The sequence below is a fragment of the Stomoxys calcitrans genome, chromosome 3 (assembly GCF_963082655.1).
Source record: "Stomoxys calcitrans chromosome 3, idStoCalc2.1, whole genome shotgun sequence".
NCBI lineage: Eukaryota > Metazoa > Arthropoda > Insecta > Diptera > Muscidae > Stomoxys > Stomoxys calcitrans.
The window spans coordinates 117932396-117946125 of record NC_081554.1 but is presented as its reverse complement, the minus strand read 5'-3'; the positions used below and the strand labels follow the sequence as shown (position 1 = coordinate 117946125).

The following is a 13730-nucleotide window of genomic DNA, read 5'->3' as shown; positions in this document are numbered from 1 at the left end:
CCGAGGATATTTTCTACGAGCGCCTAGAGAGAGAATATGACCGCTGCCCCGCCCATGATATTAAAATCGTTCTGGGAGATTTTAATGCGAAAATAGGGAAGGAAGACATTTTTGGTCCAACAGTCGGAAAGTTTAGCCTCCACGAGATAACGTTCAGTAATAAGTTGAGGCTGATAGATTTCGCCGCGCCAAAAAACATGGTAGTTAGTAGCACCAGATTTCAACATAAAAATATCCACAAAGCCACATGGCTGTCACCCGATCAAAACACGAGGAACCAAATTGATCACGTTGTGATAGATGGAAGGCATTCATCCAGGGTGTTAGATGTAAGATCGATCAGTGGAGCGAATATAGATTCGGATTATTACCTTGTTGAAGCAAAGGTTCGCACCCGTTTGAACATGTCGAGGAAAGTACCATCTGACACTGCACGGAAGCTGGATATTGAAAAGTTGCAAACACAACAGATGGCAGCGCCATACTACACTCGACTGACCCAACTGCTTGATGAAAGCACTCCTTGTTCCGATGATATAATGGTGCAGTGGCAAAATATTGGCCACTCAATGGAAAATGCCACGAAATCCGTACTTCGGTACCGGAAGTCTCCTCCACATACTCCTGCAGAGACAAAGAAGGAAATCTAGTAACTGACACAGATAACATGCTGAGGATATGGAAAGAACATATTATCCAACTGCAAGTGTCCGACTTTGGCGGTGAAGAGGATACCGCAGAACCAATCCCTGATGATGGTATAGAATGTTTACCTCCTAGTCAGAATGAGGTCCAAGTAGCAGTGACTCGACTAAAGAACAACAAGGCAGCAGGAGCCGACGGGTTACCCGCTGAACTATTTAAGAACGGAGGCGACACGCTGATAAGCCGTATGCATCAGCTTATCTGCGTAATCTGGCTAGAAGAACGCATACCCGATGATTGGAACCTCAGCATACTATGTCCCGTACACAAGAAAGGAAACAAGATGGAATGTGCCAACTACAGAGGAAAAAGTCCTCTCCCCATCGCATACAAGATACTCACGAGCGTATTGTGTGAAAGATTTAAACCTAGAGTCAGTGAGATAATTCGGTCCTATTAATGCTGCTTTAGACCTGGTAAATCAACCCTGGACCAGATATTCACACTGCGCCAAATCCTGGAAAAGACCTGAGAAGAACAAATTAACACCTACTATCTCTTTGTTGACTAGAAAGCCGATTTCGATACTCCTTTACGTTCAAATGTATTTCAAGCCATGTCTGAGTTTGGTATCCCTGCAAAATTAATAAGACTCTGCAGGATGCCACTTGCTGATACGCGTTCCTCAGTAAGAATAGGAAAGAATCTCTCCGAACCATTTAATACCAAACGAGGTTTCAGACAAGGCGACAGCCTATCGTGTGATCTCTTTAATATCCTTTTGGAGAAGATTATACAAGATTATACAGATGTGAATAGATATGACACACTAATCACAAGAGAACACAGGCTACTCGTCTATGCCGACGACATCGATATCATAGGTCGGTCAACGGAAGTAGTAACTGCTGCCTTTGAAAGAATCAAAAGAGAGTCAGTGATAATGGGTCTGGCATTAAATAAGGCGAAATTGATGGCATCAACTACCAAAACGCCTTGTACTACCGACCAGATAAAGAAAATGGAGAAAGTTGGGAACCACAACTTTGAGATAGTCAGTAACTTTATCTACCTCGTCACTGCCATAACCGAAACGAATGACACCAGTTTTGAGATAAAGCGAAGAATAATACTGGCAAGCAGGCGCTATTTTGGACTAAGTAAGCAGTTTAGAAACAAGGCCACCTCTAGACAGACGAAGCTTACACTATACAACACACTGATACTGCCCGTGTTGTTATATGGTTCTGAAACATGGGTACTTGTGAAAGCAGACGGGGAAGTGCTTGGAGTATTTGAGAGAAAGATTCTTCGTAAAATATATGGACCAGTTTGCGTTAACGTAGAATATAGGCGACGTATGAACCACGAGCTGTATGACGACGATGGCATAGTTACACGCATCAAAATACAACGGCTGCGTTGGCTATGGATGAAGAAGCTCATCTCTGCTTGACACACGCTGCCAATTCATGACACGCGGCCTAAACCCCCAACTTTTGCCAATGGCTCTCTTGCAGGTGTATAGGTAAGTTCAATTTCCTGTCCAGCACCACACCCAGGTATTTTACGCTTTCTGTAAATAGAACATTCTCTCCACCCAAGGAGACAGGTTCCACTGTAGGCAACTTGTATCTCCTGCTGAAAAGAACTACTGCTGTCGTGCACGGATTTAGACTCAGACCACTTTCGGTAGCCCACTTCTTAGAGTGCTGGGTAACTTTCCCCTTACCGCAATTGCCACGTCATCAGCATACGCGACCACTTTTAAGCCTTTCTCTTCCAGAGATAATAATATATTGTTACTGGCTATATTCCAAAGTAGAGGAGACAGTACACCTCGTCGAGTTGTTCCTCTACTGACCCATCTTTTTGGATCCACAGATCCCAAGCCTGCCGTAATGCATCTTTTAGTAAGTAGGTTATTAACGGCTGAGTCGTCTCCTGATTCCCCAACCCCACCGCTTCTATAGACCTTCAGTTTTTACTTGTTGATTCCGTCGGATACAACCCCTTCAGACTTGTTGCCGGAGTTTAGTACGAATACTGCATGTCTCCGTTCACCATCAGCCTCATCCAATCTTCCAGTCGGTGGTTGAAAGAATGGCATTACAATCCTTGGTATCCAAGCATGCGCCATTGGTCGAGAATGAATATCTTCCTTCTTGACTAAATCCAGAGCTGTGCCTGGCCAGATCTCACCAATCTTATTAAGGGCGCAACGACACATCTCAATAATTGAGCGTTGATCGCCCAAGGCACTTAGTTTGTATCGGCCTCGATACCAGCCTGCATCGCCACAAACTGGAGGAGACCCAGAAAATTCCGCAAGGACATCGGAGTATACTGATTACTGTCCATTGACTATCCCACTCCAATTATTCCTAGGTATACAGCTCTGTTCTTCTCCCTTGTCGACAACTGCCATGACCAAACTGTCCCTAGCGACATTAGCAAAGGTTCTTGGAACCATATAACTATTGTTCGCTCTAGTTCTTTTAGGCATGGGATGCCCTCCAGGTGACCGCAGCCTTTTGGCTGACTACGGTGCAGTTTCCGAATCTAGACGTGTAGTCATTGGGGTAGCCTGTGCAGCGAATTCCCGAGCCCAATTTAGGGAATCTCACTCCCTATCAGTAAGAGTCCTAGGATCATTTGTACCAAACCTCTCAATAAACCTGAGAGCGATGCGTCTTCTATTATTCCAACCCCTTAAAGAGCGTGTTGGTTTGCCGGGGAAGGCCGATGACCTAGGCAAATTATAAGCATGCGAAGAAGGAATAGGTTCGGCCTTGTCCTTTAGACTCGAACCAGGTGTCTTCGTCAAAAGCCCTTGCTGACCAGTTGTCTGTCGGCTAGTGGAGCCTGGAGCAGCCGCTCCACCCGTCGAGGTTTCAGTAGCAGACAACATGCTACGGCCTGATACCGCCACCGCAGCTCTTGGGTCTTTGGAGTACATTCTTAGCCTACTCCCAGGCTCTAGATCTGCTGCTCCACTGGACACAGACGCATCCTTGAATTTAAATTTTTCTTCCAAAAATAATGACCTATTACAAGATACAGGAAAATTCTTGCGGAGTGAAATAACCATACATCCGCTCCATTCAACGGTTCAAACAAGGACTGTCTTGTCTGTAAAAAGTATAATGAACAAAATAATGTATATACATACAAAAGTGAATCGTACTGAATACCAATCTTAGCATTTGGGCACAATACCACGAATTCTATTGTAGATCCACATGAAGGAATATTGCATTTGTTATCTTTCCTCATCAGCGTCGTTTTCAAAGCCAATATAGTCTCTATGGGAATCAAATAATATTTAAAAATACATCGTCTATCCTCTTCCATGTCCTCAAATTTGTTTCGTTTGGAATGTACTTATTTCATAAGTTCATATATTGTTTATATATATATATATATATATATATATATATATATATATATATATATATATATATATATATATATATATATATATATATATATTAAAATATATTGGTTTTACTTACCAATTATAATAAACTATTTTATTTTATTGAGAGACAAATAAAAACCACACTTTCTACTTTTCTTCATATTTTTTGTCTACCCACGCCACAATGTGTCTGCCTATGATGGAAACTAGACATATGTTTGTTTCAATCGCACTTCTTCGCATTTCATATGTATGAAAGAGGACCCAACAGAACGCAGAAATTGATGCTCACAATTTGTATTATTAAATAACAATTTAATTCGTATAATTAAAAATATGTTTAACGTATGCCTTCTATACCAATCACTTGCCAATGAAAAATTTTTTATAAGTCAATACCACGTGTGATCGGTCAAATTTAGGTTTATATAATTTCCATTGCTAAACTTTAATTTAGCCGTGGTTTGAAAAATAAAATCAAAATGCTTTTTTTTTTGATCGTTATGAAATTTATTTATTCGTTATTAGTTTAATTGTCGCGTTTTTTTTTTTTTTTTGTTTTTAACATTAGTTACGAATACGAAAAGCTATTTCCTTATTTCCTTTTTCAAACAATTTTCCTTTAAATTGGTTACTGCATTGAAATGCATGTTGACAATAAAACATGAATTATGTGATTGCTAATAGTAGTAGTTAGAATTGTTTAATAGTTTGCAAAAATACAATATATTACCGTTATTAATATTATTATTATTGTTTTTGTTGTTGTTATTATCATACTTGTTTTTGTTTATAGTATGAAAAGAAATTTGAAACAGCAAAGGATACACTCAAATTTGAAATTGGCACAATACGGAATCGAGAAACTGAGAAACGGTGACTTAAATAATACCATAATATTTATATAGCGAATATTAAAAAAATATATATATATGTATATGTATTTATGTAGGTATATATGTATGTAAACGCATGTAAAATATTACAACACAGAGGCAAAATAAACACGGATTTTAAAACACTGTAAAAAATTGTAAGCATAAAATAATTGTAGCAAAAGAACTGTGGAAAATAAAAACAATTTTCGATATTCCACTGCTTTGAAGGGGTATTTTTTAGGCTCGCACTCACACACAATCATGCACCGTCGCACGCACTCACACACATTTACTATCGCCTGCGCTAGCACACAATGAAGTTGAAAACTATCACCAGCGAGAGATGCTGCCTTTTAATGTAATTAGTAGCAATTCGGAAGAAAAACGTACCACGAGCCCTTATAACCCCCCCCCCCCCCCCCATTCACTTAAATGTAGATTTTTGAACAACACCCACAGTCGTATTTTTACATTTATTACCGCTACATTAGATGATGGATCAACTAGGTATGGAACTTTGTTATTTTAAATTACAAATTATCCACCAGCTATCTTCCAGACATGCAGAAGTTTAAGACAGACATTACTTTAAATGCTCTTTAGACTCCTCTTCCTTATTCTCCAAACTCTCCTAATTCCATTCTCCACTAATAAGACTACAAAGAAAGTTTTTTTTGCCTCCTTATATGGCTTGTGACTCTTGGGATTCTAATTGCAAGGAACTTTAATTATTCCTTGTGTACTGAATGTGCGTGTAGCTGTGTGTGTGTGTGTGTGTGTGTGTGTGTGCGCGCGCAAGTGAAAAATCAATCTGTGAAGTGGTTTCGCAAAATCTACACCTTTTTCTGGTGTATATTTATAAATATAGTTGATGTTATTCTGCAGATTTAAATTAGGTAGACAGTTTACGTTATAATTGTGTCGTTTTACATTTAAAAATCTTGCTGGCAGCAGGACGCCGTTATTCACAAGAGCCAAATTTTTAATGAACGCATCCTGAGGCAATGGGTCCCTTATTGATGTTGGGGGCGGTTTAACCGAAAATCTTTTCGAAGCAAGTGTGGCAGTATGGCTTGTCGTTTTGCTCTTTAAATGTGCCTTTGTTGAGCTGTTTCAAGCAGAAGGCGCAAACGAAGTGTTCCGGATGGAATTTCTTAAACATGGCTGTAATGCAGCGACCTGTAATGGGTTTTGAACATCCAGCGCACAATGAACCACGCTTGGCATGATAATGGGTCTCGCAATAAGGCAAACCTTCATGATCAAAGAATGATCCTCCATGGAACGGTTGGCGACAATCCTGAAATTATAAAGAAAAAAATGACGAATTAAACGCAAATATAAAAAATTTGAAAATAGTTAAAATTTGGACGCAAAATTATTTTTGATTGCCGATTTGGAAATCTTCAATAACCGAAATAAATATATAACAAATAGCAATAGTCGGGCAGTGCCGCCTGTATAATACCCTACACTTATCCTTTAAGTAAAAAGTGGGAACTATATTTAGTTCTGAACCAATTTTGATGGATCTCGGCGGATGTTTTCAGATGGGTTATTAAACAATCCGTAGCAAACTTCGAACAAATATGTTCAAACTGTGATAACTAAGGTTGACAAGTTATTATTAGATGGAAATATGATATTTACTTATGTATCACTTCTTTGGCTGATGCATATAGTGGTAAAAAAACAGTATTTTTGGCACTTCCATCTTTTTCTCTGTCACATAAATGACCTCATTTAAGGTAATTTAGAGTTAAGTGCAATTAATACCCTTGTTTGAAAGTGAGCTGGAAGTCTCAATTTAAATCTGATTTTAATGCAATTTGGAACAGAGAGTCATATTAGACACCTACACATTTATGCCACCATTTGTTCATATCCGACCATATTTGGATATAGCTTTCGTAGAGATCGATCTACCGATTTAGGGTCTGAAGCTCATAAAAGCCGCATTTATTATCCGATTCCTCTGAATTTTGGAACCGTGAATTGTATAAAGCCTCGAGACAATCGAACCGAATATGGTCCAGATCAGATCATATTTGGATATAGCTGCCATATAGATCGATCTGCCAATATGTGGGCTTGGGCCCATAATGGGACAGAGATTTGTGTTAGGGTCCTCAACACACTTTCTAAATATGGTCCAGATCAGACATTTTGTTTATATAGCTGCCGTACAGACCGATCTGCGATTAAAACTAAAAACAATGGACCAAAATACCCGATATCAACGAAATTTGAAACTGTGATTTGTTTTTTAAACCTCATAACCCTTGCCCGATATAGTCTAGATCGGAACGTAATATGATAAAGATGTAAACATGTATAAAGATTTCTCGAATAAAATTGTTGCTTTTTTGTCTAATTTAAGCCTGACTGATAATCGAAGATTTGGAGCGGACTGAAGTGGCCGCAACTGGGCCGCTCCGCTCCCTTTGTCACAAATATATCAAATTCGTAATATTCTCCCAAAGTCTTTTTATATAAATCCTACAAATTTTCCAAACGACTCATAATTCCGTCTTGGGGAGTTTCTTTGGGTGTCCCCAAATTTGGATATAATCTTTGTAATTTTATTTTAAACGCCTTTAATTTGCGTCCCATATTGTCCCGGATGACCAATATAGGTTTATTGGTGACCACTGTACTCTCAAAGAAATTTGGGTCCAATATTGTCCCGGTCGGCCAATATTTCCGAATAAAGTGTTTGAGTACAGAAATGCTCTTTTACTACCCTTTTGTGCCATTTCAGTGAATTGCATGTACCCCTGAACATGTGAGTATAGACCAGATTTGACCATTTTGAAGGCATTGAACGCACAAAAACCGCCTCTCCTATCTAGAATTTACAAAGTTTTGAAGAGATCAATTAACACTCACACCAGTTAGGTCAATATCATAACTTACGCCCTTTTTCCTGAAATTTAAAGTAATATGACTTCTTGTAGCTCCCTTGGCCCTTTACTTTCCTTGGCTTATTTCTGCACACTTAAAGAATACACAGAAATGAGAATAAGTGAATTAATTTTGAGTCATCACCGGCAATTTTTTCAGAAATTTACTTGGTACTTGTTACCAGTAGTTTGTACACAAATGAACATGGACAGACAGACGGACGTAGCTAAATGAATCAGAAAGTGATTCTAAGTCGATTGGTACACAGATAAAAATAATTTTGAAAAACAACAATGTTGGTCGGAAGAACAACAACGAAAGCAACAATAAAAATTTTGAATCTCAACAAACCAAAGTAGAAATTTGTTGTTGAATGGCACTCCTTGCAAGCCAACACATAACAACAACAACAATATATCAATAAGCAAGACAAAAAAACATCTAACCAGCCACCATATGTGCTTTGCTTCGAGAGGTGGTGTTTTTATTTTCTTTGTTTGGCTCGAGGCTCGGGTTTTTCTGTCACTCTTTCACTCTACTATTACTCTTAAAAACAAATTTCAATAATTTTGGTGCCGCAGAGGATTGAACTCATGATCTCATGTTTGGAAGTTTTGCACGCATCCACTAACCTACAGACATCATCTTCCTTATGATGAAATAACTCAATAAGTACTGCTGCATAGTAATAAAAGTCTGCATTAATTAAATTTAAAAAGGTAAAACCTCTCTGAAAATCCTTTTTCTGAATACGAAATTCATATTTTTTATGCCGATTTTTCTTAAATATTCGATTCTGGGTTTGCAAGTCATGAATGGCGTGGGAGTTTTGTGTGCTACATGATAGTACGCCTATTTTGACAACTACCTCAACTAAAAAATTTGTTGAAAGTCCACAAAATTTCAATAATTTTGTCTGTCAAGTCTCTTGTAGAGACGTACTTACGTACTTCGACAAATAGTGTCTTCGATTCAATGCTAAAATTTGTTGAGAATTTAAAGTTTCGCATGCAAAATTTGGTAGTTGGTTTTTTCTAAAAGTTATTTTTTTTCTTTGTATACTTATCAATGGGTCTATCTCTCTTCCTTCTGGGTGTTACAAACAAATGTTATAACACCCTGTACTACAGTGGTGGTGTAGGATATAAAAATGGGATTACTATATTTGCTGAGCCTAAATGAGTATACTAATAGAAATAAGTAGGCTGGTGTTTAGGGGCACGCGACAATCTATCAACCTTGGTTGATAGCCCTTTAATAGGTGGCCCTATGCCTTCGAATTCAGATAGAGATGCACCATACTGCCGTGCAAGTCGGTTGAAGGAAAGGAAAAGCGAAGACAAAACCAACGCACATAACAAAAAACGAGGAAAACCAAGCGGAAAAGAGAGGAGCTTTCATAGGTGAGAGCTTAGTTTAGTTAGCCACTTTGGGACCCCACTGTAATACAGAATGACGAGAAGGCAAAGTGCATGGAAGAAATCCGGGCAACGAAATGGTGACCCCAGGATAAGTGACGCACACTGGGATGATATCGAAGTCAACATATTAAGAAATGAATTTTTTGTCTTCTTTTTATTAAAAAAATATTTTCATGGATTGGTCGTTATCGAAAGGAACTTGCTCTTGTCCCCTAAACTCTTACCTTGACTACCTTGCAACACACAAAGGCGCCACCCTACCAAGAAGGTCTTTCTGGGGAGGTTCACTGATTTAAAATGACAATTTGGCTAAACCGTCCCTTCCTTACCCCCCACTACTTGATGGTGTGGAACCCAGCAGAGCCTGATAGCCCTCCCCTAAACTCTGGTCAGAATCACGAACAGGTACTTGGTTTCCGGCATGAGCGGCTGCTCTACCCCACCGAGGACAAGTGCCCTGAAAATGTTAGGATTACGACTCCTAGTTGAAATTATCACCTCAGCTCATATTAGGAGTTAACGTCAAGTCAATTTACTTTCGCCTATCCATACAGCTTCCCTAACGCCCAGTGAACGAGGTCTTTAATAGTAGTGGAAAGGCAACCACCCACTATGGTGACGACGGCATATGATTAGCCTTCACCCTTTGCTCTTCGAAGGACCTGGGAATCCCATTGCGAACCAAAAATCGGTTTCAATCACAAAATTAATTGAAGCGGTATCAATTAATTTTTTAATTGAAACTGCTTCAATCGCGAAAATGATAATATCAAAAAATTTTCAATTATAAAATTAAATATCCAATTAAAACAATTATCCAATCATATACTTATGATTGGAAAAATTGCAATTAAGTTTTTAATTGGATCAATTAAAAAATTAATTGAATACTATGAAAATATGCAAATGCTACATTGCAATTTTGAGGAAAAGGTCCTTGAACAAAATAATTATTTAATTGAAAATAATAATAATTTCTAAAAATAAACATTTAATTTATTAATTGAAATTCTCTTTATTCTTAATTATTGTATTTTATTGATTGAAAACATGTTCGTGCACAGTTGCCAACCACATCATGAAGAACTCCGTCAACCGACCGACCCTTAGTACAAGCATGCTAAAAGCTGCAAACCGGTGAAGGGTCGAAAAAGGTTCTAATAAGCCAAGTATTCTCTACGGGGTCTTTACGACGAAGGATAAGAGACTAATTGGTCTATAGTCATTAGGATGAAAACCACCCTAATCTCTAGCCATCCAATCGGCATGTAGTTCGCTACTTACTGTGATCCAAAATCAAAAAATTCTCTAAATCCTTCTGTATCTTGAATATGGATAAAAACACTCCCATTTTTTAGTCGCTACTGGGTTTAGGAATGGACCCATCGGCGGCGGCACTTTATCATAAAACAAGTGCTAAACTTTGGATAGCTTGCTATTTGTATTAATAGGTCGATAAAATATTTCTGGTTAATACTAAGATTGGGCTATTCTATTATTTAGTTAAAAGTTAAGGCAGACAATTCGTCTTATTTGATGACGATTTTTTACTTTTGTTAAAAATTGTATGAAATTTATATTTTGCGATAATTTTACTATGCATCAAATTGGTTATATGATTTCATCAGGATAATGTCCTGATTTCGACAATCGGTTATAAATTCTATTTATTTTCATAAAATACTACGCAAACAAACTGAAAAAATTCGGAAGAAATAATTTTAAGATATTTTAAGAGAATAATTTTTGAAGCTACCTACATTCTGCTCAAATGACGTGCACTAATTCTCCTTCGTATTTCATGTAAATTGACCGAAAATCCATTTGTAATGGATTGGATGTATTGTAAAAATTTCATGCAACTATTGTTCAATATGATGAACCATTTGCCTACGAAGAGGTGGATAAATTGTGGGACCTATGGCATAAATATTGGGTTGCCTAAAAAGTAATTGCGGATTTTTTAAAAGAAAGTAAATGGATTTTTAATAAAACTTAGAATGAACTTTATTCAAATATATAATTGCAATTTTGTTCGATAACCTTTTGCCATCTTCCTGGCAAATTTAGTATTCCACGCTCATACAACTTCTGACCTTTATCTGCAAAAACCTGAACCAAGTGCGATTTTATAGCCTCATCATTGCCGAAAGTTTTACCATTTAAGGAGTTCTGCAAAGATCGAAATAAATGGTAGTCTGATGGTGCAAGGTCAGGGCTATATGGTGGATGCATCAACAGTTCCCAGCCAAGCTCACTCAGTTTTTGGCGAGGGACCAAAGATGTGTTCGGTCTAGCGTTGTCCTGGTGGAATATGACACCTTTACGATTGACCAATTTTGGTCGCTTTTCCTTGATGACTGTATTCAATTTGTCCAATTGTTGACAGTAAACATCCGAATTAATCGTTTGGTTCCTTGGAAGCAGCTCAAAATATACCACACCCTTCCAATCCCACCAAACAGACAGCATAACCTTCTTTTGGTGGATATCAGCCTTTGAAGTGGTTTGAGCTGGTTCACCATGCTTGGACCATGATCGTTTTCGACTAACGTTGTTGTAGACAATTCATTTTTCATCTCCAGTCATGATTCGTTTTAAAAACGGATCGAATTCATTGCGTTTAAGGTGCATATCACAAGCGTTGATTCGGTTTGTTAAATGAATTTCTTTCAATACATGTGGTACCCAAATATCAAGCTTTTTCACCACTCCAAGACTTTTTATGTGATAATGAACGGTTGATTTTGGTATACTTAACTTCTCTCCTATCTCACGCTCAGTTACATGACGATCCAATTCGATTAATGCTTTGATTTGGTCATCATCAACTTCATTTGGCCGACCTGAAAAATCCGCAATTACTTTTTGGGCAACCCAATATAAGGGAGAAAGTGGCACAGGGCACGCCATAGGGGGTCATGGACTGAAAAGAGATTTGAACAAGTGTTGCCGTTTTTGCATGGTTCCTACCAAAATTGGTAGGATTTTATCCTCTTGGTAAGTTAGTAGGCAGATCTAAATTTTTGGTTAGGTTTTCCAACATACATATACGTAAATACCAAGTTAATTACTGTAACCACTCTGAGGAAATGCGGGGTTTGGGCGTTCAATGTCTTCAGTCGGAAAACAGGTTCCGAGAATATGTTGTCTTGGCATAGGCGGACGATGAGGACCACCCTCACTAGGTCACTGCAGACCATTCTAAATATCCGACCCCTTGACATATAGATTAAGTGTGAGGCAGCTACTGCGGCTTTGAGTCTTATGGCGATGGGAGAGTGAGGAGTTTTCAGGACCAGGCCCGAAGGGCATCGAATGATAGATGGTCACAAAGAGGGGGCTGTGAGCATTCCAAAAATTATGTGTCCTACTCTAGACTTGAAGAGGTCTACCGTTATGCTGTCATTGGCTAGAAGAGACGTCTCAGTCATTGTGTCCGTCATGACAGGTCACTGTCTAATCGGAAAACATGCTGACAGACTGAAGGTTGCCAGCAACGACTTTTGCAGAGGCTGTGAGGACACCTTCCTATAGAACACCTTCTGTGTGTGTGACCCGCACTAGCAGTTAGAAGGAGTTCCACTTTAAGTACTCATTTCTTTGAGAACCTGTCTGATTTAGCGGATGTGAACATTCTCAAGTTATTGGGCTTTTTAAAGCGATCTCGATGGTTCAACGGTAGGAACTAGAAGGCATCTTCCTTCTTCTGTCTCTGTGATATCACAATAGACGAAAACGTCTTAGTGAGTCTGATGGCAGACTGCTACTTAAACCTAACCTAGTACCTCACAAATGTAGCCAGCATTAGGAGGGGAAAACCACAGCTGAAAATTATGTTCCCGCCAGGTTCCAACCCGGGCGTTTAGCGTCATAGGCGGACATGCAAACCTCTGCCCTACGGTTTTGTTGTTTACTGCATATATTTCCATTACTAAACTGTCAAAGGCAAATAAGTTAGGAATGTGAAATTCGACTTCGACTGCGATTGCTGTCGATGTTCGTCTTCGACTGCCAGAAAAAGGGTAATAACAAAATAGTTTTAAAGGTTGTTGTTGTTGTTGTTGTAACCACATTTGCATGTGGATACTCAGGTAGATGAGCGCCTTGTCATATCGAACATCATAGGCACTCAGTATTTGTTCAAGAGCCGGTGCCGTCCGGCCTCTCACTGAGACTCTCCGATCGATACAAACAAAAATATATCTTTTGATCATTCTTTTTCTAGAACGCTATAAAATGCAATAAAATAAATAATTTACTTAACAAGTAAACAAATACAAACTGATATCTACGGCTCTAGAAAAACGTAGCTGGTTGCCACCATATTATTTTCTATGCTTAAAACAATTTACAAAATTTTCCATTAACCATCGAAAGTATTCAATGGTGAGTAAATAAATAATTGTTTTGGATTGTAAAGCAAAACACGTTTCGACAAATGCACTTTTCTATAAACAA

The 13730-nt window shown here is 38.4% G+C and overlaps 1 protein-coding gene across 6 annotated transcripts in view; it reads right to left on the bottom strand.

Annotated features, from left to right (window-relative positions):
• Positions 1-5763: 5763 nt before the first annotated feature.
• LOC106085290 (leupaxin) overlaps positions 5764-13730 on the bottom strand; it is a 198971-nt gene continuing 191004 nt past the window's right edge. For all 6 annotated transcript variants that reach the window (XM_059364968.1, XM_013249482.2, XM_013249477.2 and 3 more), the window contains one exon: positions 5764-6244. In XM_059364968.1, coding sequence (XP_059220951.1) covers positions 5978-6244 — 267 coding nt within the window. In that variant the 3' untranslated portion in view covers positions 5764-5977. The remainder of the gene's footprint in view (positions 6245-13730) is intronic.